The sequence below is a fragment of the Trichosporon asahii genome (genome assembly GCF_000293215.1).
Source record: "Trichosporon asahii var. asahii CBS 2479 unplaced genomic scaffold scaffold00050, whole genome shotgun sequence".
NCBI lineage: Eukaryota > Fungi > Basidiomycota > Tremellomycetes > Trichosporonales > Trichosporonaceae > Trichosporon > Trichosporon asahii.
In genome coordinates, this window is record NW_014040874.1 from 2,550,265 (window position 1) to 2,576,306 (window position 26,042).

Consider the following 26,042-nt stretch of genomic DNA (forward strand, 5'->3'; position numbering starts at 1 on the left):
CGGGAGTGAAGAAGGGCAGAGAGCAACAACAGCGGTTCAGCGTCGAGCCGTGCGGACATTGCCTGCGTTGGAGGACACGTCTACTCGCCATGATGGATGTTGGCGGGGGCAATTCCACGTGACAGTCTGTAACAACGGTCCGCACCCGCGTCCAACCTTCTGCGAGCGGCGAGCGACACGACCGCCGCCAGGGCACATCGCCTGGGCTCGCGGCGCGTGCACTGACCTCCATCGATCCTGATCCTGGCCACGACCGACTGACCAAGATTGCACTGCTGGACATCGACTTCTTCATCTCCACACATCTATCACTATGGGCCAGGCTGAGTCAAGCGTCTTCAACACCCTCGAGAAGAACTCCAACTGTACGTCGCATCGTCCCCTCCATGCCCTGCTGCTGTGCAAGTGCTGACACGCAACCCCCTCCGGCTTCTGATACCCGTGACCGATGTCTGCCTCGTCGAATGATGTCCGCCGCCGCTCGACTTTAACACTCGACCCCTCGCATGCCCGCGATCGGTCCGGGCGACAACGTTTTCCTTGCTTGCCTGGTTGGATTTGCGGATCTTCTCTCCCCAACTCTGCGGTTGGAATGCTCGTACTGGTACTGGACATTGACCTTCCTCGCTGCTTACCTGGTGTGATCGAAACCTTCAGTCTCGGCTCCCGAGCTGATCCGTCTCAAGAAGCGGTTCATGAAGCTCGACAAGGACGGATCTGGCGCGATTGACAAGGACGAGTTCCTGCAGATCCCCCAGATCGCCAACAACCCGTTGGCGCACCGAATGATCGCCATCTTCGACGAGGAGTGAGTAGGAAATAGTCGGCGGTTTGCGCGGGTGGCGACGAATGGACATTTGCAGCTGGTGAAAGCTGTTGAGCTGCTACGTCTGCGAGCTGTGTGCACACTGTCGCCGTCCGCGCACCACAGTGGCGTGAACGAACTGCGCGGATCAGCTTTCTGTCGATACTTTCAGCTGACTTTACAGCGGCTCGGGTACGGTAGACTTCCAGGAGTTTGTCGGCGGTCTCTCTGCCTTTTCCTCCAAGGGCGGACGAGATGAGAAGCTGCGGTTCGCGTTCAAGGTCTACGACATGGACCGGGACGGGTACATCTCGAACGGCGAGCTGTACTTAGTGCTGAAGCAGATGGTCGGCAACAACCTGAAGGACCAGCAGCTGCAGCAGATTGTCGACAAGACGATCATGGAGGCCGACAAGGACCAGGACGGCAAGCTCTCCTTCGAGGAGTTCACCGAGATGGTCTCGTCCACCGACATCGTCAAGCAGATGACGCTCGAGGACCTGTTCTAAGCGCGCACACACGGATGTGAGCGTAACGAGCGCCGGTAGAGCGAGCGTGAACGCAAGCACCGCTGGTGCACCAGTGCCAGCGTCACTTGCAGATACGCTTCGGCTCCCTATGCTGAAGGAGAATAGACTCGATTATCGTCGATGAGCGACGCCGCCAGACAGACCGCACCTGCCCGCCCCCGCCCCTCGAGGCCGATACCACTGTTTGTACATATTTAGCTCTTCCCCTTCCATGAACATCATGACATGTCGGCCAGCCGTCCAATACCCTACACAGAGTTCATCTCGATGTGCTAGATTTACAACTCTATTGGACGTGCGCGTGCTGCTAACAACAGTCTGTGGGTGGAATGAATGAGCGTATGATGACGAAGAAGGAAGTGAGAAAGCTGGTCGTCCATGAGGGGTATAATGTGAGGCGTAGAGGTATCGGATCGCGAGGAAGTGCAGCTCGCATAGTCGGCAACGGGTATCAGTCACATAGGAAAGGGGCGGGTATGGAACACGACAAGAGACCAGCTATTGAGTTTTGACCCAGGACAACAAGCGAATCGAATCAAGATCATGAAGTGCGGGGAAATGAATGCGAGGCATGCAACGTAATGGAGAGAGGAGGGAGGGCCGAGGGTGGCGGATTGGGAGCGGATACCGCGAGCGAGAGGCTTGAGCCAGCATCGTGAGCAAGCTCCAAATGAGACGAGAGGGTACAATAACAAGGGGCGAAAGCGAGAGAGATCATCCCATCTGACTCTCCGTGTTCTGCACTTTGTGCACGCCCCATGCGATCACGGCAATGACCGCGATGATCGTGAGGGCGAGCGGGATGACGAACATCGGGTTCTTCCAGATAGACCTCTTCTTGCTCTTCATCCACTCCGACTCCTTGCGCGGGTCGTGGGTCTTGGCGACGACGGACATGCGCTTCCAAAAGTCCACGGTCGACAGCGGTCGGAAGGCCGACTTGCGTCCGTTCGGGTTTCCCGGCTGGCGGGGGCGCGGCCTCGGCCTTCCCTCACCCGTTATGCGGGGGGAGAACGAGGTCAGCACCTCGTCCTCGCCTTCGCGGAAACAGGTGCCCTTCTCGCGCATCTTGTCGAAGCCGGACAGGGGCGAGTTGAGGTTTGCCTCGATCGCGCCGATCGCCTTGGAGGAAGGCGAGGCCGGAGGAGTCATCGGCGAGAAGTGCGCGCGAGGAGGAGCCGCGAGCATGGGAGACACAGGCAACGTGTTCGGGGGAACGACCGTGCCCGTGTCGTGCGGGATGAGCACCTTCGGCATCGGCCGCTGGGGTTGCGGCTGGTGCATCGGGGTGGGGTTGAACATGGGGTGTCCCATCGGCGCCCCATTGCCGTTGGGGTGCGTCGGCGTGCTCGGCGTCGGCGGGCCGTGCGGGCCAAGCTGAGCGTACTGCCTCGTCGGGGTAGAGGGCGTGGGCATCTGCAGCTTGGGCAGGTTCGCGCGTGTCGGCGTACCCGGCTGCTCGTAGCCACCGGCAGGAGCCTTGTTGAGAGAGCGGCTCGCTCGCGCCTTGTTGTCGTCGTACATCTCATAGTTGGGCGTCGGCTCGTCGTATGCAGGCTCATAAGCTGAATCGACCATATCGCGCATGACTCGCGCGTGCAGAGAGTTCTTGTCCACTCCTACGTATTCCTCCTCGTCGCGGAACGCCGGCTTGTTGTTGCCACCGCCGAGGAGCAGACCGCCGATCGAAGACAGATTCGTGCTGTTCCTCTCATCGTGGACCGGAGGGGCGTGCAAGTCGCGGTCACTCGGAGAGGGCACAGAGCGGTCGGAGAATGGGTCATCCACTTGCGAGTGCTGGGACTGCTGCGCTCGGGGAATAGCGTACAGTTGCGGTACACGGGCCATGGTGGGTCGTTATGTGATTGCGTTGTGTTGGTTCAGAAACAGATAACAGTGGTGGGGATTGTCGAATGCGATGGCGGAGATGGTTGTGCGGGGTGAACGAGAGCTTATGCGTGAGGAGGGGGTCGTAACAATGCCAGAGGTGAACAGTGAATGAGCGTGGTGGTATAATGAGTGTGGGTAGCTTGAAGGCAAGGGCCGATGGGACTCAGTCTCTCTCCGGTGTGACGAAAGGAAGTGAAGGAAGGTCGGGGGAGGAGAAGATGGAGGAGATGGAGGGGGACGCGGGACGGAGAGGCGGAGGAGAGACGAGCTGGAGAAGAGCGATGGAGAGGAGGACAAGGTCAGTCGGGAGTGTAAGTGTTCGAAGACGGTGCAGCGCTCGGGCCGCGGGCCGGCTTGCAACCTTGTCGGCCAGGAGGCTGTAGTCTGTTGTCAGTAGACTGTGGAGGCTGAGCTCAGTAGGGCAGGTTGATCCTGTGGAATCCAGGTTGCGATCCTGGGTGAGGAGGGCTGGCTGGTCGTCGGGTGGTCCTGCCAGTGCGCCTGGGCGAGCGTGCGCAGCGCTCTCTCTGGAACTCTGGCCGGCCAGGCTGGCCTAAACCTGAGGTGTGGCTGTGGATAGCATCTGGGGTCAGAATGCAGGATCAAGGGAGGCGCTTGGGCTGGATAATGAGCAGGCTGAGCGTGAAAGTGGAAGAAAGTAACGTTGGTGGAAACGACCTGGCGCCGCCCTGGGCGAGGTCTATCCCATCAGGCCGGCCGGAATTCAGTCGGGGACCCTCACCCTGGACCGGCCGGGTGGTTCAGGTTGGTTCAGCCTGCAGCGTCCCAGGCGTCTAGCCTCTCTCAGCGTACTGCATGCAGGGCTGCACTAGGTCCCACCGTGCATGGTGCTCCGTGCGCACCGTGCAGACTTGCGCACGGTGTCGCTCCCGCCAGGCGAGCCAGAACAGGCTTAAGCGCAGGCTTGCAAGTGCTGGCCGCATGACCGCTGACCGCGTTGGCCCTCTTGTTCGCCTGCTCCATCCTTTATGGAGCGCGCGGAACCACGCGCAGCATTGATTTCGCTACGATCACGATCGAAGACGCTCATTGCCTTCTGTCATCGGCATGCGCAGTTCTAAACCGAGCAAAGGAGCGGGTGTTTGCAGACTGATTGATGTAGTTGTACATGAACGAGCATGTGTCCACTGACAACGCCGAGGTGCGCCGCATACCGGTGCGTCTCGTACTCAATAGGACCTACCGGGTGCCGTCCCGTAGGCGCATTCACAATCCCGTCAGTGGCGTCCTCCCCGGGCGGTGCCTCCGGCTCGTGGCCCACTGTTGGCGTTGTACTCGGGAGGTGCAGGTCAGGCTCCCGGCTTCCAAGCTGTCCTCGATACGGCCTCCAGCGGCGATGTAAACTGCTCTGCAGCGGTCGTAACAAAGACACGATTTCATGTGTAGAGCAGCGGAAGACGAGTGCCGCTCAGACTGCGCAGACAGATCTGTTCAACCACCCCTGCGGTGCGGCCAGTCGTCTCCGGTCCGGCGCAGTCTAGTGTCAGATCGCACCCGGCGCGGCGCTAGTAGATGACCACCCAATGTCCTGTCCTCCTTTGCTCCTTGACTGCACCGCCCGACATGTGTTCAATGCTGCGGCGCCGCCTTCTATTACTTGTTGGTCCGCGGCCTGCTAAATGACTTGGCGGGCTGCGTACGAGCTGCGCTCGCGCGTGAGGGAGATCACGTTCCCCACATGTCCACCTAGTGCGAGGTGCCGGCCAATGGAACTCGTGCTGGGTGATGTGAGCGGGGTATGCGCAGGTTTGCATGGGGGTACCGCAGCTCCATGGTGAGCTGTTAGCGGGCTCAGCAGCATCAGAAACGGTGCGCGGCACAGCTCGCAACCAACATGCATAATGCCCTGCTGCGAGCTTGAAGACTCCTGCCCAACAGCAATAAGCACGCGGACCATCGAGGGCTGCGGGGCAGAGTGCCCGTGCAGTGGCGCCGGGTTCCGGGTTCGCTCCGGGTGGCTTTCGATGTTGAGTCTGTCAGTGAGGCGTGCATTCCGCACCGCAATGGTAACTGCAAGCAAATGACGAGAGCGTCCTGAGTCCCTTCCGTTTGGTCTTGAACTGAACGTTCACTCGAACACTCCTTGGCTCTGAAGTTTTGTGAAAGGGGGGGTCCTTGAGACAGTGCTTGGGAATCAATACTTGGGATTCAGTAAGACCGAGGTAGATCACAGGCTGCGTACTCCCCGCCAGGCCCGGCAGACCCGTCAGACACGACGCGAAACGAGGCCCGAGTCGAGGGCTTACCACGCCGGTGCGCCGGGAGTTCCTTTCGTGACGGACCTGGAGCGAGCGACCGCTGAAATGGCCGATGTCGCCGGCCCCCTCTCCAAAGCTCTCTCCCTGTCCGACGCGCTGAGCCCTAGTAAAGGCCGGCGGCACTGGCAGGTTGTGCCAATCACGGCCTTGAAGCCCATTGTGACAGAAGGCAGGCCCCAAAGTCGCGAACTGCGGCGCAGACCCTGGACTGCCCGGTACGCGCCGGTGAGCGCATGTCGCTGGCCGTCAGCGAACAGAAACGCTTACTGCGAGGTATGCCAGGGACCTTAGGGCGAAGGTATGCACATGAGGCGAACGCATGTCAAGCCCACGGCAGTGGCGGTGTGTCGGGCCTTTGTGCTCGGACAGAGCCAATGGATGCGCTCGGCGCAGCACCTGTCCAGGGAGTAGGCGTCACCCAGAATTCGAGGCCCTCCGGACCCCGAGCCTCCGGCTGGGCACCGGTGGCCGCCGAGCGCATGCCCAGCAAGTAGCCAGCGGGGTGGCAGGGGATGCTTGTGCATGCTCACTTTGCCCAGAGATCCACGATCGCCTGGTAACATACGCCGAGAGGTTTGTTTGGGCTCCGCCGAGACCGAGTGGCCAAGACTTCGCGTGCTCCGCCAAGCTTCACATCGCGCAGCGCAGTGGGTCGCGTGCTGGGCAGAGGTCGTCAACAGAGCTGTATCAACCGGGGCATACGGTGTCAGTGGCGAATAGCACGTACGGTGTGCTTCGTTCTGCCCAGCGCTTCGGTGGCCTGTGCGTCTGGGGAGCGCGAGGCGTGCGCGGTTCGGATTGTCTCATCGCTTCACTGCGCCGACAATCCGCTTCTGCAGCCAGATCGTCAGCTGATCTCTTGACTCCGCGCACGCCGCAGATGCTGTCCTCCGCAGCGTCGTAACTGCGGATTGACGGGTTGATGAGGGCATCGCACTTCGAAAGCAATCCCCTCTCATTCTGCAGACATAATCCGTGGCCATGGCAACCATGTCAGAGGACACCGCCGAGTACGGCGCGGTCTCACTTGTAGGCGCTCGAGGCTCTGTATCTCAGTACCTTGGGCCGCGCCCAACTGACAAGAGTATGCGGCAATAGATGGGGCAGTATTGCAAGAGCAGGAGCGTTCGACGCTTGGGCCGCCCGGACGTTCCTAGTCCACACAGACACACACATCCAGAACAGCGCTCAACACACACATGGCCATTGTTTACACAGAAGCGGCCGTCAGCCGTCGCCGATAACGTTTGCGTGCCAACTCTATCACGCGCTGATAATTGCACTGGTTGAGTGGGAGTATGCGAATGTGGCGAGCACAACGCCCGTACTGTGAAAGCCACGAGCTTTCATGGCGCTCATGGCTTGGCGAACTTCGGCACGCCGATTGTCCTCTGTCTCTGTCTGAAGCGTGGCTGCCGGGCGCCTGACGCTGGCCGTGGTTCATGTCGTGGATTGTGACTGAGGAGTGGATCCAGGGGCCAAGACGAGCCGGGTGCGCCTGAAAGAATTGCAGAAGATGTCAGGAGTTTGCAGCCCCTGAACAAGGCCCAAGGAGGGACGAGAGGAGGTCTGTGGCCCGGTCACCCCAGACCTGTACCTGTACATTGTGCTCACGCCTGCTCACTCCCGGCGTCAAGAACGGTCTCGGACGGCGACCACGGGCTGAACGCGCTGCTCCGTATCGCTGTACAATCACGTCCGTCGCCGGACAACCAAAGCAATCAAGGCTACAGACCTTTCTCCTAATTCTCTTCGCTCCCGGAGCCTATGAGTAGTATCCTGGTCCGGTCCTGAAGACATTTGCTGCGCGTCTCGCTGGACGCTCCAGCTGGTTGCTTCCAGTCCATCAGACACACGCGACCAGAACCCTGCCCGCGTGCCCTTGACCGGTGTCCCCGTGCCCTCGTCATCTCATGCTCCTCTGTAGCCTCATCGATTCGCAGGGCGGTCACTTCTCAGAGCCGTAGCCCAGACTGTGTACCAGTGTCCGCAGTACCCGACTTCCGTCATCAACCGACACGGTGGATCCTGTGATCGCATCATCTATCTTGCAAACAGTCACCCAAGACCAGCGATCCGGCGTCTTAGACAATCATATCAGCCTGCTCTGAACATCTGATACCTGACCCCTGCCGGAACTCGACCTCGATCCTCGACCCTCGCATACCCTCATACCCTCAGCATTGGACCCTCAAGGCGTGCCGTGCAGCCGTGCCAGAGAGCCGTGGACGTTGCTGCGACCGCTCTATTCCCAATTTGGGTTAAACAGAGGGGCTTTTAATAGAGTGTTAGCCTCGCTCCTTTGCGCTCCCTCTGCCCTCCTACTCCCTTCTGCTCTACCCTTAGCATCCCTCACCCTCCGGCCCTTCGCATCAATCCTCCAGTGCCATCGCACTCCCCAGTGTGCCATCATCCTACGAGCCTGCTTCCAGACTCAGCCGACCACCCAACCACCCTAGCATCCTGGCACCCTCAGCCCTCGAGTCCTCGACCTCGACACGGCCTTCGTGATCCACGATCCTCAAACGCAAGAGGCTTCCTTGCACGAGCATCTATACGACTTCTGTCACCACACTCTCCAATCTTCACTTCTCCCCTCTACTTCGACATTCGGCTCCTGCCGTCATACCCATTGCTCAGCAAACCTTAAACCACCTCGTCTCCCCCTGCTCAGCGCAACTCCCTGCTTAGCCCAGTCGACTTTTTTTTCGCCAGGCAGCACTCTGCGCTCTTGCATTCCTCCCACTCGCCGCCCGCATTCGTCGTCGCTCGACACCCACCCACACACCGTTCCACCACACTCGTGTATTCAGTGTCTAGTCACCCGCCGCGCCGCGTGTGTCCTCATTCGCAGGAGACATAGAATTTAAAGGATCGTTTGGTTGGGAGCAACTCAAACCCAACCTTGGCATCTCAGCCCTTGGCATCTGAAATCCCACCGTCCCACGCCGGCCCCGCCCAGTGCCCAGACTCTTCCACCGCAGCACCAATTTCGCTTGGCGCTGTGTCCGACCCTTCGTCCCTTCACCGATCACGACCAACCACGGCTCACCGCGTACGACGCACCGCACCCGCACGCCGCACACTCTTGATCTTTCTCCAACAACTCAAATACGCACGACACTCGGCGACAAAGCAGCACACACCGCTTTGACGTCTTTCGTTTTCGTGTTGCTGTTCTAGTAGATCTTGGACACACAACTAGAACCGCCCTCACATACCGCCCCAGCACGTGGTTGTTGACCAGCCCGTGTCTACCGCCCAACCTCCGCCCCTGCACCCGCAACACGCAAGCCCGGCTGCGCTCGTCGACGTCGACCGCACTTGATAATCTTGCGGTTGTGCTTTCGACCTGCTCGACTGTCCCGCTTCCTTTCCTAAATGTTCAATCGCCAACAGGGATCAAGAAAAAGCTTTGGAGGTCTCAACCCCTCGTCTATGGTGAGTCACTGCATTTCTATCTTCGAGAATCTCGGGTCGGGCGAGTGCGAATGAGTGGAAAGGAGACGTCGATCTGTGTGTGTCTTGTCGCCGCGTCTGCGTGTCCTTCGGCGCAGTCCGCAGCTGCACTGGCATCATCACGTCTCATGCACACTCCGCACCAAGGGGTGCAATAATATCGACCGGCTGGATGCGGACAGACTCGAGCCACCCAGCCGTGCACCAGGACTCGAACCTCGCCGGGCCTCGACTTTTTCGGTGTCCACTGAGGGTCCACCGGGTGGAGCGTCGGTGCACCGAAACGGGGTCCGCGCAGTGCGAGCGGCGCGCTGGGCAGTGTCAAAGTTCACGCAGCAACAGCATCTGAGCACCCGTTGCGCTGTCTACGGCTGCGACAATGTGCATTGCGAAAGAGCTCAGCCTTGTTTCATGAGAGATGTCGCATGCGCAAGAGTGTGGATGGCAGCGCTCGGTCTCGGGCTTGAATGGCGGCGATGCACTCTGCTGGAGTGCAGTCGTCCCGCATCCATCCGCCTTGGGTCTGCGCCGGATGCCGACTGCCTGAAGGCTACAGGCAAAACCTAAACCTGATGGCGGTGGTAGATCGATTCACTTGGTCTTGGCCTAAGCATCCACTACCACACGCGTGCCTTTTCCACGTCTCGGTCCCTCGTCCCTCACCCCTCTTCTCAGACGTTCACGCACTCCCACTCCTCCCGCCCTCAGATCTCAGACCCCATCCCTCTCTCACTCTTCAACTCTCCGCCCTGTCATGTGCTGACCACCACCACCCACTCCCACACTCTGCATCCATACATCGCCTCGTCGTACACCATCCATCTCTACTTCTTCGCCTTCCTCACCGACTTCGATTGCCTTCTCCTTATTCTTATCACTCTTTTCCACCTATTCCTTATTCTTCCGGACAATCCTCCTACTTGATCACCCGGCATCCCTTTCCCGCCTACAGTTTGGTAACAGGTCCAACCAGCCATCATCCGCGCCTCTACTCTCTCAAGCTCAAGGACCCGGCATGGCCCAACCTCCCACCATGCATTCAGGCATGGGTCACCGCACCTCTGAGACCTCGCTCAACTCTTACGAGCAAAGCTCCTCAAACCACGGCTACAACCGTGCATATGGTCCATCGGCCGGAGCGGGCATCGGTGGCGCCGCCGCCGGTACTGCTAGCTCTCGTGGTGGCTATGCTCAGGGAACGACATCGTCATACAGCTCGACGCCCCGCTATGCGTCCCCGGCCAACGTTTCGCCGCAGCAGACCGGCTCGCCGCGCTTCTCCCCTGCCGAGACGATGCCTCTGCGTGAGGGTGTCCGTGGAGGATCCGGTCCTTTACAGGGTATCGACGAGAGCGACCTTGACGACCAGCTCCACACCTTCACTGCCGCCGATCGCAAGGATCTTTCGACTCCCTTCGACATCACATCTTGGCGAGGATGGGCCAACGGCCTGACCCTCTTCGTCCTCATGGCCGGCTTCATCGTTCTCTTTGCTGGATACCCGATTATTGATTGGGCGTACAACAACGAGAACTCTTCTGGTGGTAACACGCCAGGCTTCAACCTTGGCGGTGTCAATGCTTCTGGACAGACGCCGCAGATGCCTGCGGACTTCCCGAGCATGATCGACCCGGACACGCCTGAAGATGTCAAGAAGCGCACGGGCTTTGACGGCGAGGAGTGGACCCTTGTGTTCTCTGACGAGTTCAACAAGGAGGGCCGCACCTTCTACCCCGGAGACGACCCCTTCTTCACCGCTGTCGACATCCACTACTGGCCCACGAACGACTTCGAGTGGTACGACCCCGGACAGGTTACGACCAAGGACGGACATCTGGTCCTTACGATCGAGCAGATCCCGACGAACAACCTTATGTTCCGCTCGGGTATGATCCAGTCCTGGAACCAGCTCTGCTTCAGCCACAACGGTTACTACGAGGCCCGTGTTTCGCTCCCCGGTCACAACGACATTGGTGGTTTCTGGCCCGGTGTCTGGACGATGGGCAACCTCGGACGTCCCGGCTACGGTGGCACGACTGAGGGACTCTGGCCCTACTCCTACGACTCTTGCGACGTTGGAATTCTCGCCAACCAGACCTATGTTAACGGCACGGGTCCGGAGGCGACTCTGACGACCGGTCAGGTTGACGACAGGCAGGGCTACAAGGGCACACTCTCTTACCTCCCCGGTCAGAAGCTGTCCAAGTGCAACTGCGACTGGGACGACCACCCCGGACCCAAGGGCGTTGGCCGTGGTTCCGTCGAAATCGACATGATTGAGGCTCAGATCGACCTTGACGTTGGACACGGTGAGGTGTCGCAGTCTGCGCAGTTCGCTCCCTTCGACGACCACTACCAGTTCTACAACAAGTCTGGCTACAAGATCTTCAACGAGGACGTCACCAGGCCCAACACGTACCTCGGAGGTGTGTTCCAGCAGTGTGTTTCTTGTCTGTCGTACACGCACGACTCGATCTACCACGACAACCAGGTCGAGAACCGCCCGACGGCTGACGGCTCGTCTGAGCCGTTCGGTGTCTTCGGTTTCGAGTACGTTGCCGACTACGAGAACCGCAAGGACGGCTACGTCACCTGGGTCAACATGGGCAAGCAGTCGTGGTGGATGAACTACGACACTGTCCAGCCCAACAAGAAGGTCGGTGTCGGACAGCGTCTCATCGCTGAGGAGCCCATGGCCCTCATCTTCAACCTGGGTATGTCGAACAACTTCCAGAACGTCGACTTCCGGAACATGAACTTCCCGAACTACATGCGTATCGACTACATCCGTGTGTGGCAGAAGGAGAGCGGCCTCGTCGGATGCGACCCGGAGGACCGCCCGACGGCGGCCTACATCGAGAAGTACAAGGACGTTTACAACAACCCCAACTTCACGACGTGGGCCCAGGCCGGCCAGAAGTGGCCGAAGAACGAGCTCACTGGCTGCTAAACAAGGACATTTCGGCATCCCACATCGGCGCCTTGGCGCTTCACGCAACACCCCTACCCACCCCCCTACGCCCACGCAACCCAACCTCACGAATTTGCATTACGGATCGTTTCACGATGGACCTTTTATTTCTTCCTTCCCAGCACAGAGTCGGGCGAGCGCGCTCTCCGTCTCGTGCTCATCTCAGCCAACGACAATGTCTGTCGGCCACCCACCCTCCGTAGTAGGCGGGTGCCCGCCGTGCCATTCATTACCGTCAGTTTGCTGGTGCACGCATTGGCCTCGATATTCTTCTAGGCCCCCCCAAAACAAAACAGAACTTAACACCTCCGAAACCCTAGACTTGATAAACGTTACCTGTCCCACATTGGCTGAGCCGACCCCGCGCCCGCGTTCTCGCAGCGCCTGCATATGCATTACTTGACTGTCAGACTGGAACGCGTTGCGCGTAGAGCAGCTAGCGTCTAACGTGTGTGGATAGCGCGTATGGACAAGGTCGAGCGGGCCGGCATGACCTTCATTGTTTCATCAACTTTGCGTGCGAAGGCAGAGGGAGCGGAAGGTGGTGTGATCGATGGGAGGACCCACGGGCCACAGGCCCGGAGTCAGGGTCTAGCACCGCCCCGCCGATCCGGGAGTGATGTCAGGCTGGTCAGGCAGCCAGGCAGTGCTGAAATCGAGCTGAAATTGAGAGCTGAAATTTCGCATGCATGTGGCGATCCGCCGAATTCATGTTTAATCTACAAGCGAGAGATGTCATGGTCACAAGCGATAGGCTTGGCGGTCACGCCATATGCCGGCCGGCGTCTTGAGATCCTCTTCTTGGTCTTGCGCATGTGGGAAACGCCTATCTTACAGAGCGAACGAGTCGTGAATGTCAGAGTCTGGAGTCAGCTCGTCAACAGCGCTAGATAGCTCACCAAGCGGAGGGAAGGGGAACCACGCATCGAGGGCGAAATCTGCGGCGCCAGGCTCCTTGGGCCACAGCTGCTCGGCGTACATGAAGTCGAGGGCCGGGACGGCCTCGGCCCCATACACCTGTGGCAGTTTGGGCGAGCCAGAGAAGAGCGTCGAGTCGAGTGTCGATGCGGCGGGACTGAGGGAGGGCGCAGACGCCGAGGCCGGGGACGGCGCAGCGAGCATCTGAGGCGTGGGAGGGGGGGGGGGGGGGAGTGGCTCGAGGCGCGCGCGGCTCTCGGCGGGGGTGTGGCGCTCGAAACGCCCGCTGAAGCGGGAACTTGTGGGCTGGTCCATCTCCTCAATCGGAGGCAGGACGCGCCTACGCCTCGCGCGGAGCAGGACGTCGCGTATCAGCCGCGCGAAGGTGAAGCCGGGCACTTGTGCTAGACGCTCGGTCAGCAGCTCGAGGTCGCGCGCGGCCGCGGCCAGGTCCAGGTTCTCGGGCAGGAGAGAGGCGAGACGGATCTGCATGCGTGCCGCGAACGCGATCCCGACGTGCGTGTAGTGGTTCGCTGGTGTCAGCTCGCTGCAAGGGTGCTTTAGCTGCCGGTGAGCGAGAGGGGGACTCACCTTTGGCGAAGTTGTCGGCGTACGAGCTCCCACGAAGTGCCATCTGCACCAAAGTACCGGCACTGACTTGGGCCAGGCGAAGATGGGCAGCTCGCTGTTCTGAGAGAGCGCGCACATCGCGCCGGCTCCGGATGCCGTGCAGGATGCGTGAGTTTGTGTGCAGCCTGTCGTCAGCTTAACCCAGTGGAAGAGCTGTCAGAAAGTGCAGTCCACATGGAAGTGGCTGCGCAGAACAGAAACACCTATACTGCATGCGCGTGCAGGCTCGAGACTGCGGTCAGCTTCCAGCGTCGGTCGGTCGAGCAGCTTACGGCTTTCGCGAAGGAAGTTTGTGCGTGGCACACCTCGCCGGTCTGTTGTCAGCTCTCTGGTAACGAATTCATGTCTCCCTAGCTCCAAACGTGAGGAGGATCATACGCGAACTCACCGAACCACTCGTCCCAATGCTTGAACCACGTGTCGAACTCGGCGTTTGCCTCTGCAATACGTGCATCCAGGTCGGGAATGCGGGCCGTGCTCGGCCACAGACTAAAGGGCTGGTGCATCGGCATGCGAAGCGTGAGCAGCTCGCAGACTGCGACGAGGCGCGCATCCGCCGAGTTGGTGAGAGGGTGTAAGAGGAAGGCACGGCCGTGGCGGATCGTGTCTTCCGCTGAGAAGAGACCGGGGCGGCCGAGGTTGAAAGCCATCTCGAACTCGGACTTGTACACCTGGGTGTTAGCTCAACAAAGACGCCCTGGAGCTGGGAAAGAGATAGTGGTCTCCTTACTCACAGCCAGCCAGCACCGCGCCCCGATCACGGAAGAGCGCTCGCTCTCGAGCTCTGCTGAAGTCTTGCCTACGCCCATCCCTGACTGCACGAGGTAGGGAAGGCAGCGATACAAACCCATGTCGATGCTGAAGTGAGCTTCCATGTGCCAGTATTGTCTAGCGTACGCGATTCGCAGCGCATGGCCTGTTGTCAGCTACGTTATCCACTGCGAAGCTCACCGCCTGGGCGCCAGCTCGTATCACCCCACATCGAAAGCACGACTGGTATCAGCTCGCGAGACCGAACTGCAGAGCTTACGCATGGCCTGCAGCACTTCAATGCGTGCCACGGGTGTGAACAGAGTGTGCATGCCTGCAGTCAGCTCACACCTTAATCAATGGTAAGCTCTCGTGGCTCACCCATATTCTCCGCATGCTCCTTGCACTTGCGCTGAAGCTCGCTCGGCTCCTTCCCCGCGTCCTCGATCTTGGCTCCGACAAGAATCAGCGCAGTGATAGCGAACGGCGATCGCTCGCGCAGGCTGGTCCATGTGTCCGTCTCCGGGTCGAAGATGGGCACATAGTCCGACGCGCCTTCAAAGAACCTGCCTCGTTAGCTATTCGCATACCCTTGCCAGCTTACACGTTGAAAAGACGCTCGCCCTGGGCGGCAGAGCACCAACCGAGTTCTATGGGGTCCTTAAAGCCGGCATGCGACCCGCGCTGCTGAGGTGCAGCACGGAGGATGAGCGAGTCGCGGCGCCCACGCTTCCCGCTTTGCTCGACGGGATCGGCGCCAGAGGAAGCAGGGAAGGTGCGCGTCTCGTCGTAGGTGTCGTAGCTCCCATCTTCGCGCAGGCGGGCTGCCTCTGCCAGACTGAGCATGTTGTTGTACACGATTGCGGGCGGCTCGAGAGGCCCATCGCTCTCCGCATCGGACAAGGAGCCGGAACCTGGCTCGCCGGAGTGAGGCTCTTCGGTGCGCTCGGGCTCGTAGTCTCGCCACACAGGTTGGGGAGGTGGAGGAGGTGGAGGAGTAGGAGGAGGGGGACGCCAGAACCGAGTGGGCGATGGCGGACCCGGAGCAGACGGTGGTGGGGGACGCACGTAGTGTGTGGTTGGGGGAACGAAGCCTGGGGTTAGCTGTCCATGGATAACGCAGGTCAGCTCAGCGACCACACTCACGCTCCTTTCCCGCAGCAGCGGTGGCGGCGCCAGCGGCCTCGGTGCGGCGAAGAGTCTCGCGCTGCAGCGCGACGACCTCGGCGAGCGAGTCATTCATCTCACCGATACGCTCCTCGACGGCCTTCAAGCGGCTGTGGCGTCAGCTTTCGCAGCCATACGAGGCTCACCTCTCGACTCGCGCTGTCTTAGTCGCGCGCGGCCCGCCGAAAGTGCATTCGGCATTTGTGGCGCGACAACGGTCGCACGGCGGCTTCTCCTTGTTCGTACATTTCATCTGCAAAGTCAGGTATCGTGTTCTGGCACCTCATCTGGGATCTAAGGGGAAATTGGGGTAGGAGAGTGGCGTGGGGTCGAGGAAGGTTCGGTGGGAAGGATAAGCAAACTCACCTTCGACTTGTAGCAGTTGTCACATGCGCCTGCATGTTAGCTCAATCAGAGTACTCGAACCAGCTCACGGGCAACCGACTGCCTCTCCTTCCCAGTCTGAGGTTCATGATCGAGTTCTTCCTCCGAGCTCGAGTTGCGCCGCTGGCGTTGTTTCCGGCTGGCATACGAGCCCGTCGCGCGCTTCGGCGCACTGGTCAGAGCCATGGCTGGCGGTGGTGGCTAGCACTGGTGCTGATGCAAGATGGATGTCTAAGCCAGTGTTGTGGTGAGTGATGGCAACAAAGGCGTGTTGATCGTGAGGAAGGGAGTGGAATCAGCACGAGATGGCTGGGACACGGCCCCGGCCTCCGGTCGGCGCTGCAGAGCTGCTCGAGCACGAGCGCGCGTGTGCGCCCTCTCCCCAGCTTCGGGACGTCGGGGCAGGCGAGCGCGGTTGCTCCCGATTGTGCGGGCATATGTATGATCGGCGCTGGAAAGGAGGTCAGGTTGAGAACGCGGTGGGTGTGTGGATCAGTCGAACGAGAGGAGAACGAGGAAGGGAAGTTGGCTGGGAGGAACAGGTCGTGCGCCCCCGCGAGTCGCGTCAGTCAGTGTCAGCCGTGTGCGCCGCGTGCATTTCCTCTTTCGTTCTGCCGATCAGACATGCAGCCATTGCTATGATGCAAAGTCCGAGGAAGACAATGCGGAGCCCGAGGAAGACATCCTCCGAAGCTCCGAAGCGCTTCTACGCTCCATGCAGCCGCACCTCGACAACATGCCGACGAAGCCGGTGCATACCTTTCTAACTTATGTCATATCTAATCCTTACTGCTTGCGGTGGATGATGGTGGCCGATCCCTGAGCGACGGGGAGGACGTAGAGCTCGGCAATGTTGACGTGGGGCGGGCGGAGCGCGCACCAGACAATCTCCTCGGCAATGTCCTCGGCGACGAGCGGCTCAAAGCCCTTGTAGACGGCCTTGGCCTTGTCCTCGTCGCCGCGGAAGCGGATGACGGAGAAGTTGGTCTCGACGAATCCGGGCGCGACCTCGGACACGCGGATGCCCGTGTCGACGAGCTCCTTCATGAGACTCTGCGTGAACGCCTTGACGGCGTGCTTGACGGCGCAGTACACCGAGCCGCCGACGTAGGCCTCGCGGCCAGCGAGCGAGCCAATGTTGATGATGTGGCCCGAGTCCTGCTTGCGCATCGTCGGGAGGAAGACCTGCGTCATCTGGATGAGCGAGACGAGGTTCGTGTCGACCATGAAGTCGATGTCCTTCAGCTGAACGTCGCCCGCACGCTCAGTACCGACGGCACCGCCGGCGTTGTTGACGAGCACGTCGAAGCTCTTGACGCCAGCGTCCTGGAGCGCCTTCGGGAGAGCGTCGACGGCAGCGCGGTCGTTGACGTCGAGCGTCTTGACGGTGATCTGGGGAGTGAAACCAAACTCCTTGGCAGCGGCGGTCGCGTCCGAAGCAACCTTCTGAAGAGCGTCCTCACGGCGCGCGAGCAGGACCAGGTTCAGACCAGCCTTCGCGAACAGGATCGCGGTCGAGGCACCGATACCGGACGAAGCGCCGGTGATGACGGCTGCGAGTCAGCTCAGACGTTTGCCTCAAAGCTTACCAGTCTTGCCCTCGAGGCGGGAGGTGTTGAACAGCTGGGGCATTTTGTGTGATGTGGAGGAACGAGGAAGACAGAAATCAGAAACGTAGCTAGCTGATAACGGCCCACATCCAGGGATTCTCCGATGACTCAATGCAGCCGTTGGGTGGTGCAACCACACAACCACCCGGCCCGGACCAGTGCCCCGCTCAGGTGCCGAACGGAGATTGCCGAGTCAGATGCCGTCATATCAGCCCACCAACGACAGCTCGCGGTTGGACTTAACGATCGATGCGACAAGATGCAAGATCGTATCACTATACATGACAATCTATACACAACAAGGTACTCGGACAACGAAATCATTAAATGCAGTGCAGTGCAAGCAGAAACACTGTCTCTTTTACTTTCGACCCCTGTACATCTCCGGCAGAGGCCGGGCGCGAATAACCGTCGCGCGGCGCCGCTCGCGGTCCATCTCCTCCTCGACCTGGCGACGGATACGCTCGCGCTCCTCGTCCTCTTTTGCCTTCAGCGCAGCCTTGCGCGCAACCTTGGCGTCGAACTTGGCTCGGCTTGCCGCGCGCATCTTGCTAGCTTTGCCCGGTGTTTTGCCGCTCATTGGAACCGTCAAGTTCTTCGCCTTGCCGTTGAGCGTGGGGGGCATCGGGCGAGAAGTCGTACCGGTGTTGGAAGAAGACGACTCGCCGAGAGGTGCAGGAGTGGGTTGAGTAGGGGCAGTTGAACCAAACGACATGTTCGAGAGCGAAACATCGGCGTCGGGATGGAAGCGCTCGAACACCGCCTTACGGACTGCAAGGTCACGCGCGCGCTCCAGATCGCGGATCTTGACGGGGGACGACTTCGCCTTTGTCTCTCCCGGCTTCGGGAGACGCGCAAGCGCCGCAGCCGTGAACGCAGTGACGGTCGAGCCGGTGCGGGGGCCGCGCGATGTGCTGCTGCTCGAGCTCGCTGCACTCGTGGCACTAACAGAGCGAGATGCGCCGGTAGAGCGAGCGGCCGCACCGGAAGATCGGGTACTCGGCATCGACTTGATCGGGCGAGATGACGCAGAAGCTGTCTCCTTGGGAGCTGAGCCGAGAGGAGCTCGAGGTAAGGAGCGCAGCGGGCGGGTGGACAGAGCAGAGGCAGCGGGCACCTTACGCCGCACGTTACGCTGAGGCGAGCCCGCGTCGCGCTTGCGCTTCTCAGTGGGTTGCTTCTCCTGCCCATGCGCACGGACAGCGGCGGTGGCGAGCGCGTACCGCGGCATATCCTTATTCTTGGTCTCGCCAGTCTTGACCGGCTGAGGCTTGGACTCCGGGCGGGTACGCGGCTTGACAGATGCGTTCTCCTTGCCCTTCGCACGCACAGGCTTGTTCTTGATGACACGAACAGGCTTAGCCTGCTTATTGGCACCTTGGACAGCAGCCGGGACGGTCGGGGCCATAACAGGGGCAGGCGCGGTGGCAGCTGGAGCGGCAGGTGCAGGCGTGCTGACTAAGCCCGCCAAGAAGCCAAGCACGCCCTCACCGAGGCGGCGAAGTGATGAGTCGCCCGATGAGCCAGACGAGGCAGAAGTATCGGCGTCTTGCTCAGGCTCAGCTTCAGGCTCCACCTCGAGCTCGGCGGTAGGCTTTGTGGCCGGCTCGTCGATGACGATGGCCTTCGGCGTCGGCTCTTCGTCGTACTCATCCTCGTCCTCAGACTCATGCATCGGAGGCACAACAGCCTGCGGGGGCCGCCCGAGCGGCGTGAAAGCCGAGCGCTGCGACAGCGCGCTCACCTCTCCCTCCGTGACCTCGAGCACGGCACTGAGTTCCTGTCCGTGGGGCCGGATGATGTCAAACTCCTCCATAGGGTTCAGCAGGTCTGCTCCCTCCTCCTCCTCCTCTTCGATCTCCATCTCGTCGTCGTCAGAGTCGGTGTCGGTAGCGTACGACTCGCGACGTGCGGACTGCGCAGGGTATGATGGGTAGGAAGGGTACGAGATGCTGGGAGGGTCGACGGCGGGGCTCTCCTCGGCGGCTTGGCGCAGCCTATGCTCGAATGTGAATGCGGTCTGCTCCTTGTTAAGACCGAGCTCGGGCCAATCGCTAATCGGCGCGGGGGTGCGGCGCGGAGTAGTGCCCCTCGGTGTGCGACGAACGGTGACACTGTGCCTCCTAGGTGTCGCCAGTGCCTCGACAACGTGCGGCGGCGTGGTCGATCCAGCCGGCTCCTCGGGTTCGACAGGAGTCACCTTAGCGCGCTTCGCGCTGGGCTCCGTCGAGTCGGGAGCGGTGGGAGCGGTGGGAGCGGGAACAGGCAACCGAGTCTTCGGCGCAAGTTTTGAGGTCTTCTTCGCCGGTGTCAAGACAGGCGGGCCGTTGCGCACACGTGCGGGGAAGGTCTGAGGCCGAGGCGGGTCGGAGGACTGGCGCTTCCTCGCCAGCGCCTTGACCTTCGGCGCAGCCGCCACGGGCTGCGGCAGCGAGCGAGCGGGTTTGGCCGGGACTGGAGCAGGCACCGCCTTGCGCGCTGGGAATCGCTTAATAGGCCGGTCGATGCTGCTGGTGAGTGGCTGCTTAGGTTTCGCGGGCTCCGCGTCGCTGGCCGACTTGCTCAGCTTCGTTTTCGTCGGAGCAGGGCTCTCGGAAGCTCGAATGGTATGCGCATGCGTCGGCGTGGGGTTCGAGGGCCGCTTCGGCGCCGAGGTCGAGAACGACGAGTCAGAGAGCGCGGGCGCCGAGGGGCGCGGTGGCAATGAGGTCGACAAGTCGAAGTGGTCCCTGTGCGGAGAAGCAGTGCGGGGCGTCGGGTTCTGCGGGCGCGCAGGGAGGGAGTCGCGAGACGAGAGGGATGACAGCGACGCAAGCGAGACAGGGGTACCCTCGCGCGACTCGGACGAGTTGCCGTGCCGGGTCAAACGCGACGACGAACTCTGAAGCGACTCAGAGCGTCGCAACCCCAGGTCAGTCGGCAGGATGCTGCCGACGTTTCGGCTCCAGTTTGCGATCTCGCTAGTCTTGTCGATCGACTTGTCCCGCGATCGGTCGAGGGACATGGACGCCTCGACGCGTAAGGACTCCTCCTGCTCGGCCACGAGCTCGGCAGCATGCGCGCTTGTGCGAATCTTGCCGCCAGCGCCGACCTTGATGACGGTGCGTTTCACCTTACTCTTCCCCGAAGTGCTTGAGGAGTGCGACCCTTCCTTCGAAGAAGAAGACGACAAACGGGACGCCGGCTTGGGCACTAAGGCGGCGGCATCATCTGGCGTTGATGCGCGAGCGTGGAGAACCTGAGACAGCTCTCCCAGGAACTTTGGTTGGGCCGGCTTGCTGCTCTCTGCCGGAGCCTCCGGGGCGGACTCGATGCTCGTGCGGAAGAGCGGCTTGTCCGGTGACGCCATGCGGCGCTTCTTCCGTGTCGAAACGCAGGGTGGGAGCACGAACTTGTTCTCCGGCGTGGACTGCTGCGGCGCTGTGCGGGACGGCGGAGGCTGAGGTGTTTGGGGACGAGGTGGCTCGGTAGGGGCTGATTCGATTGGTGGTGTCACGGTAGACTGAGCTAGCTCAGGGGCGGCGGTAGTGGCGAGAGGAAGGGGAGAGACGAGCTCGTGCTCCGGTGAGAGGCGGAACGACTGACGCCTGCTTCTAACAGGCGCTGGCGTAGACGAGGCGAGTCCTTCCTCTGCCCAGTCGTGCCCCGGGAGCGGAAGCAGCGTTCTCCGTCGTGCAGAGTCGAGTAAACGACGCTCGTACAGGTCGTTGCTGGAGGATGGGGTCGAGGTCGAAGCGCGAGTCTGGCGGATCGCTCGCGCAGCGACAGCCGGCGTCCTGGTTTCCCTCTCCCTCGGCTCCATCTCCATCTCCGGTTCGGTGCTTCCCTCTGCCCTCATCTTAGCCGGCTTGCTTGGGCTTCCCTCCGAAGGCCCAGCGGAGATAGATCTGCTCCTCGCCATACTGGCGGCGAGGCTCTCCTTCGTGCTATCTCCCATGCTGGGGAATCCGAGGCGCGCCACTGTAGTTCGTCTCCGAGCACTGCGGCGAGGTGTCGGCTGCTCGACCTCAGTGTCGTCTGGGATCCATGCCGATCGCCTGGGTGAGCGGCGAGGCGTAGGCTGCACAATAGGTTGGGGTTGCTCAGCATCGTGGATGCGGGATTGACGGCGGGGCGAGCGGCGAACGCTCGGCTCAGCGTCCATCGATGGCAGCGTCGAGTCCTCGTGCATCCACCCAGGTGTCGCAAGGCTGAACCCTTCAAAGACGGGCTGGATCTTACCAAACGGCGTCTCGAGGTCGAATGGGTGCTGGTGGTCGCGCCGCCCGGCCGGTGTCGGGGCCGTGGGCGGGGTCGGCATCGTGGTCGTCGATTGTCGACAGGTCGGTGCAGGTGTGGATGAGCAGAGTTGTTGTCACGAAACGCAAAATGGACGAGGAGGCAATGTTTGTGGTTGCTTGGCTGGGAACAGACCGATTGTTTGTTTACCTCCTCGCCGCCAAGTACCAACTAGCAATCTAAAGCGGGGGCCCGTTTAACATTCCGCAAATCACTTTGAGTTTCCGCCGGAACCATCTTTTGGTGCGTATTTCGTGCGTCGATGCACTAGTTGGTTGCAAGAAGGCTCTGCAGTGAGCGCCCAGCATGGTCGTAAACATGGACAACAGTGACATGATCCAGATGATACAAACACTATGTATGTAACCAGCTAATCGTGGCAGGACTTAATGTAGAGAGTATGGGGTAAAAGTTTAAGCTAGACTTGCGCGTTCAGTTTCGATTAGCGGTATATGAGGGAAAAGGATCGCTGTGAGGTTATAAGAGTCGTTGGTAAGGATTGGCTTGTTACCGCAGTAATGTGGCAATCGCAAAGGCATGATGACAGCCTGCTGTTGGCAGACAGCTAGCGAGTGTGAGCTTGCTAGACGATGAGCGTTGGGTTGATAAAGATGCGTGGTGACCGGCTGGTCGAAGTCCAGACCGTTACTACCAGTCGGGCGCGCGGGCGTTGACCATGGGTCGTGCGGCGATGTCCTGCGGCTTGAAGCCGAGCACCTCGAGGACGGTGCGGCCGTTGCGCTGGCAGAGGATGGCGCACTTATCGTCGCGGAAGCAGACGCGCCAGACGGCATCGCACGGCTGTGTAAGCTCGCGGATGAACGTGCCGGTACGGATGTCCCAGAGCTTAACGCGGCCGTCGCTGCCGCCCGAGACGATGAAGCGGTCATCGAACTGCAGGCAGGTGACAGAGTTGTCGTGCGCGCACAGTCGGTGCACGGTCGAGAAGTCGGTCAGGTCGAAGACGATAACACGACCGTCCGAGCCTCCCGTAATGAGGCGATCTCCGGACAGCTGAAGCTGTCCCACGAGCGAGGTGTGGCCGGGCAGAACCGCCAGGCACTCTCCCGACCCCGCGTCCCAGACACGGACGGTCGAGTCCAATGAACCAGAAACGACGCGCTCCCCGTCAAACGCGACGGCGTAGATCTGGTGGTAGTGGCCCTCGAAGACCTGGAGGCAGTCTCCAGTGTCAATGTCCCAGAGCTGAAAGTTAGCCATGGCAGAGCAAATTGTAACTCACCCTACATGTGAAGTCGTAAGAACCGGACACCACTTGGTTGCCCGCAACCTCGATGCAACGCACGCTCTGCTCGTGGCCCTCGAGGACACGCAGCATGCGGCCGCGGTCAATGTCCCAAATGCGCAGCGTGAAGTCGCGACTGCCGGAAACGGCAATGGGCCTGCCGTCGAGCACCTTGAGACAACGGATAGTGCTCGAGTGGCCACGAAGAGCGTAGAGGCATTTGCCTTCAGCGAGGTCCCAAACGCGCACCTCCCTGTCACAGCCGCCGGACACGACGAGGGTGCGCTTGACACCCCAGCTCGTAGCCGAGCCGCAGACGTCGCTCGAGCGCATGCGACGTGTAGTACGCGAAGGGCGCCGGTCCCCGGCAGCAGACGAGGGGCGGTAAGGCACCGAGCTGGATCCGCTGGTCGAACCGGCGAAGGACGCACGCCGCTGAATCTCCTCCGCCCTCCTCAGACCCTTGTTACGGCCCCGAGGCGTGACCAGGACGATAGCCCAGACACCTAACTCGTGGCCGAGCAGAGAGCGGCAGTAGTAGCCAGTTGTAGCGTCAAATACGTGGATCTTGGCGTTGGCCATGCCGATGATGATAAAGTCGTCGTTGACGACGAGGCTCGTGACAACACTGTCACCCATGCTCGAGTGCATAGCGAGCTGCTTGCCGCCCTTGAGCCAGTTGTGCTCGGTGAGGTACGCGTCGCGGAAACGCTCGCGGGAGCTCTGCGCACGCTGGACGGAACGCGAGCTGGAGCCAGCGCGGCCCCACATGGGGCTCGTGTTATCCCGCATGGAGGAACTCTTGGTCGGTGCCTGCGTCTCGGTTGCATTGACGGCGGTGGGCGGAGGGTTCGGTCCTGCCGACGGGAGCTTGGGACGATAGACCTGGCGCTCATGCATGACCTTCCAGAGGCATTCGTCTTGAAGCAGGTCGTTCCAGTACTTGCACACGCGGGCCATGCGAGTCAGAGTCTGCGCGTCGTCGATAAAGCTGACGCAGTGTAACGCGAGCTCGACGGGCAGGTCCGAAAGGAAGTCTCGCTTCAGACGCGGAGAGATCTTGGACGAGACGACAAGCGCCTCGTTTAACTGCAGGTCGCCGACCAGCGAGATCAAGAACGCGAAACGCTCGCTCTTGGGCAGAGCCTGGAACTGGCGCATCAACTTGCTGGCATTAGGCATCGCCAGGGTGTCCAGAGGAGCCACTAGATCGTCAGCTGATTGTCCGCGGGTTACTAAGCCGCTAGGGCCCACTCACGAGTAACATCCTCGTCCTCGTCCAGGACCGAGTCCTTGTCGCCGAGGTCGAGGGGTGCGTAGGACCGACGTTCAGTGGGAGTCGGGCTGGGGGCCGGAGTCGGTGGGCTCAGCGTCTGGGATGGGATGGTGACGGGGGCAACCTGGCTGGAAGATGGTGAGTCGCGCCGGGTGCGCGGTTGGGCATGTCTCGCAGATTGCTGGTGTCGTGCACTGGCGTTCCTTGATGACGCCGGGCCGGTCGCTGAGCCGACAGCAGAGCCTGAGGCCGAGCCTGGAGGAGACTGGGCCATGGCTGGCGGGGACGGAGGGCAGCGCATGCCCGGCCACTGGCTCCTACCCTGCGCCTGCATGCTGGCGGCTGACGGCCGGGACGGGGGGTGAGATTAGATACGGAGGGGGAGGTGCTCCGTAGGGGCGGATGCCGAGTGCAGATGCGAGTGCGGTGTGGGGTGGGGGTGCGGTTGTGGGATGGTGAGAAAGAGTGAGGTCGAGGAAGTGATTCGGGTGCGCGGTATTAGGTGCTAGGCGGAAGGAATGGTGTGGTGGACGAGGAAGGTCGTGGTCTTGGACTGGGACCTGGAGGGGGATCAGGAGGCGTTGTACTGCCGTAGGGGTGAGGGTGCTTGGCTGGGCGTCAAGTCTGCTTCATCGAGGGACCGAGGGCATTAGAGAGGCGTTCAACAGCCCACCACTGGCCACTGTACGGTCTGCACATCACGCACTCCTGCACACGGCGAAGGGTCGGGTCTGGTCACTCAAGGGCACGGGCACGGTCACCGGCGGGAGCAAATCTGCACTCTTTGAGTCTGCACAATATGCTCGGCTGGCCCCTCCGCCCACTGTTCCGTTGCACTCTGAGACGCGAGTAATTGTCGTCGTTCCCCCTCAGCATCCCTCGGCCCCCTGCCAATTCAGCCGAGACCTCGACCACCGTCATCGATGCGGCACCCCACCACCTTGCATTGTTCCGAACATGGTCAAAGTTTTGTACTTTGCCTTGCAGCACATGCACACACGTTTCCTCGAGAGATTTGAGGAGCTCCAAGCCATTGTCCGGCTGAACATGCTCTGCTCACTGCGGCCTTGACCGAAACACTGCTGAAGACGATGGCAGAGGCGGCGCACATTTACAGCCACCTTGCGCTTTGAGTTCAATTCAGGAACTCGATAAGACCGACTCAGACGCAGCGCACGCAGCACGTAGTCAGCCAGCACGGCGAATCGACTCAGTCCTTGCCCCACGCCGAGCACGACAATGGCCATACAGCCTAGTTTGATGTCCTCGCCATCGTTTTCCAATAGTGATCATACCTCTGCTTCGACCGCGTGCCAGCGGACAGAAGGGTGCCTGATGCCAGTTCGTGGCCCTCATCCTTCCACTGTCAGTGCGCCATACCGCCTGCTGGGGGTGTAGGGCGGACCTCTCGGAGCCCTCGGCCCAGACTTCACCCTACGCTGCGCTCCACAGTATGGGCGTGTCGCTTGAGTTGATCGATCGGTATCGGCTACTCAAAACCGTGTCTCCGAGCTGACATCGTCATGGCAGTCGGACTATGCGGACGTCTCTCGGACATTAGCGTTCGTCACATTCGCTTTCGCGTGTTCGTGTGCGAAGAAGCTACAGCTGACCTGCTGGCGCTCCCAGCAACCGCGCTGACGATCACACAACCACCCATGCTTCTCATGTTCTGATCCAAGCCTCCTGCGCCTCCGCCGTTGAACAATAAATAACAACCTCGACTGTGACGCGATCGCGACTGAAGTGTCGCAGACATTGGTGCGCAGGCTGTGGCGCTCTCCGAAACGCTGCTCCGCACGACAGCTGTGACCTTGATCGACGCTGTTCCCCTCTGCACTTTCGGCCA

At 60.8% G+C, this 26,042-nt stretch overlaps 6 protein-coding genes across 6 annotated transcripts; 2 read left to right on the forward strand and 4 right to left on the reverse strand.

Annotated features, from left to right (window-relative positions):
• Positions 1 to 313: 313 nt before the first annotated feature.
• A1Q1_02198 (calcium-dependent protein serine/threonine phosphatase) lies at positions 314 to 1,314 on the forward strand (the record flags this gene model as incomplete). The annotated part of the gene is made up of 3 exons (XM_014325143.1): positions 314 to 365; positions 658 to 808; positions 990 to 1,314. The coding sequence occupies 3 exons, from the start codon at positions 314 to 316 to the stop codon at positions 1,312 to 1,314; spliced, it is 528 nt and encodes a 175-aa protein (XP_014180618.1).
• A 735-nt stretch (positions 1,315 to 2,049) lies between these two features.
• Positions 2,050 to 3,183, reverse strand: A1Q1_02199 (uncharacterized protein; the record flags this gene model as incomplete). The annotated part of the gene is made up of 1 exon (XM_014325144.1): positions 2,050 to 3,183. The coding sequence occupies one exon, from the start codon at positions 3,181 to 3,183 to the stop codon at positions 2,050 to 2,052; it is 1,134 nt and encodes a 377-aa protein (XP_014180619.1).
• A 6,795-nt stretch (positions 3,184 to 9,978) lies between these two features.
• Positions 9,979 to 11,913, forward strand: A1Q1_02200 (glucosidase; the record flags this gene model as incomplete). The annotated part of the gene is made up of 1 exon (XM_014325145.1): positions 9,979 to 11,913. The coding sequence occupies one exon, from the start codon at positions 9,979 to 9,981 to the stop codon at positions 11,911 to 11,913; it is 1,935 nt and encodes a 644-aa protein (XP_014180620.1).
• Positions 11,914 to 12,765: 852 nt separating this feature from the next.
• A1Q1_02201 (uncharacterized protein) lies at positions 12,766 to 15,800 on the reverse strand (the record flags this gene model as incomplete). Its single annotated transcript, XM_014325146.1, has 9 exons — positions 12,766 to 13,385; positions 13,444 to 13,542; positions 13,871 to 14,153; positions 14,217 to 14,398; positions 14,513 to 14,566; positions 14,614 to 14,798; positions 14,837 to 15,326; positions 15,379 to 15,509; positions 15,766 to 15,800. The coding sequence occupies 9 exons, from the start codon at positions 15,798 to 15,800 to the stop codon at positions 12,766 to 12,768; spliced, it is 2,079 nt and encodes a 692-aa protein (XP_014180621.1).
• A 769-nt stretch (positions 15,801 to 16,569) lies between these two features.
• On the reverse strand, positions 16,570 to 21,693 carry A1Q1_02202 (oxidoreductase; the record flags this gene model as incomplete). The annotated part of the gene is made up of 2 exons (XM_014325147.1): positions 16,570 to 17,336; positions 17,766 to 21,693. 2 exons carry the CDS (start codon positions 21,691 to 21,693, stop codon positions 16,570 to 16,572), a joined length of 4,695 nt encoding a protein of 1,564 aa, XP_014180622.1.
• Positions 21,694 to 22,319: 626 nt separating this feature from the next.
• Positions 22,320 to 24,467, reverse strand: A1Q1_02203 (uncharacterized protein; the record flags this gene model as incomplete). Its single annotated transcript, XM_014325148.1, has 3 exons — positions 22,320 to 22,877; positions 22,915 to 24,122; positions 24,176 to 24,467. 3 exons carry the CDS (start codon positions 24,465 to 24,467, stop codon positions 22,320 to 22,322), a joined length of 2,058 nt encoding a protein of 685 aa, XP_014180623.1.
• Between the last annotated feature and the right edge of the window lie 1,575 nt (positions 24,468 to 26,042).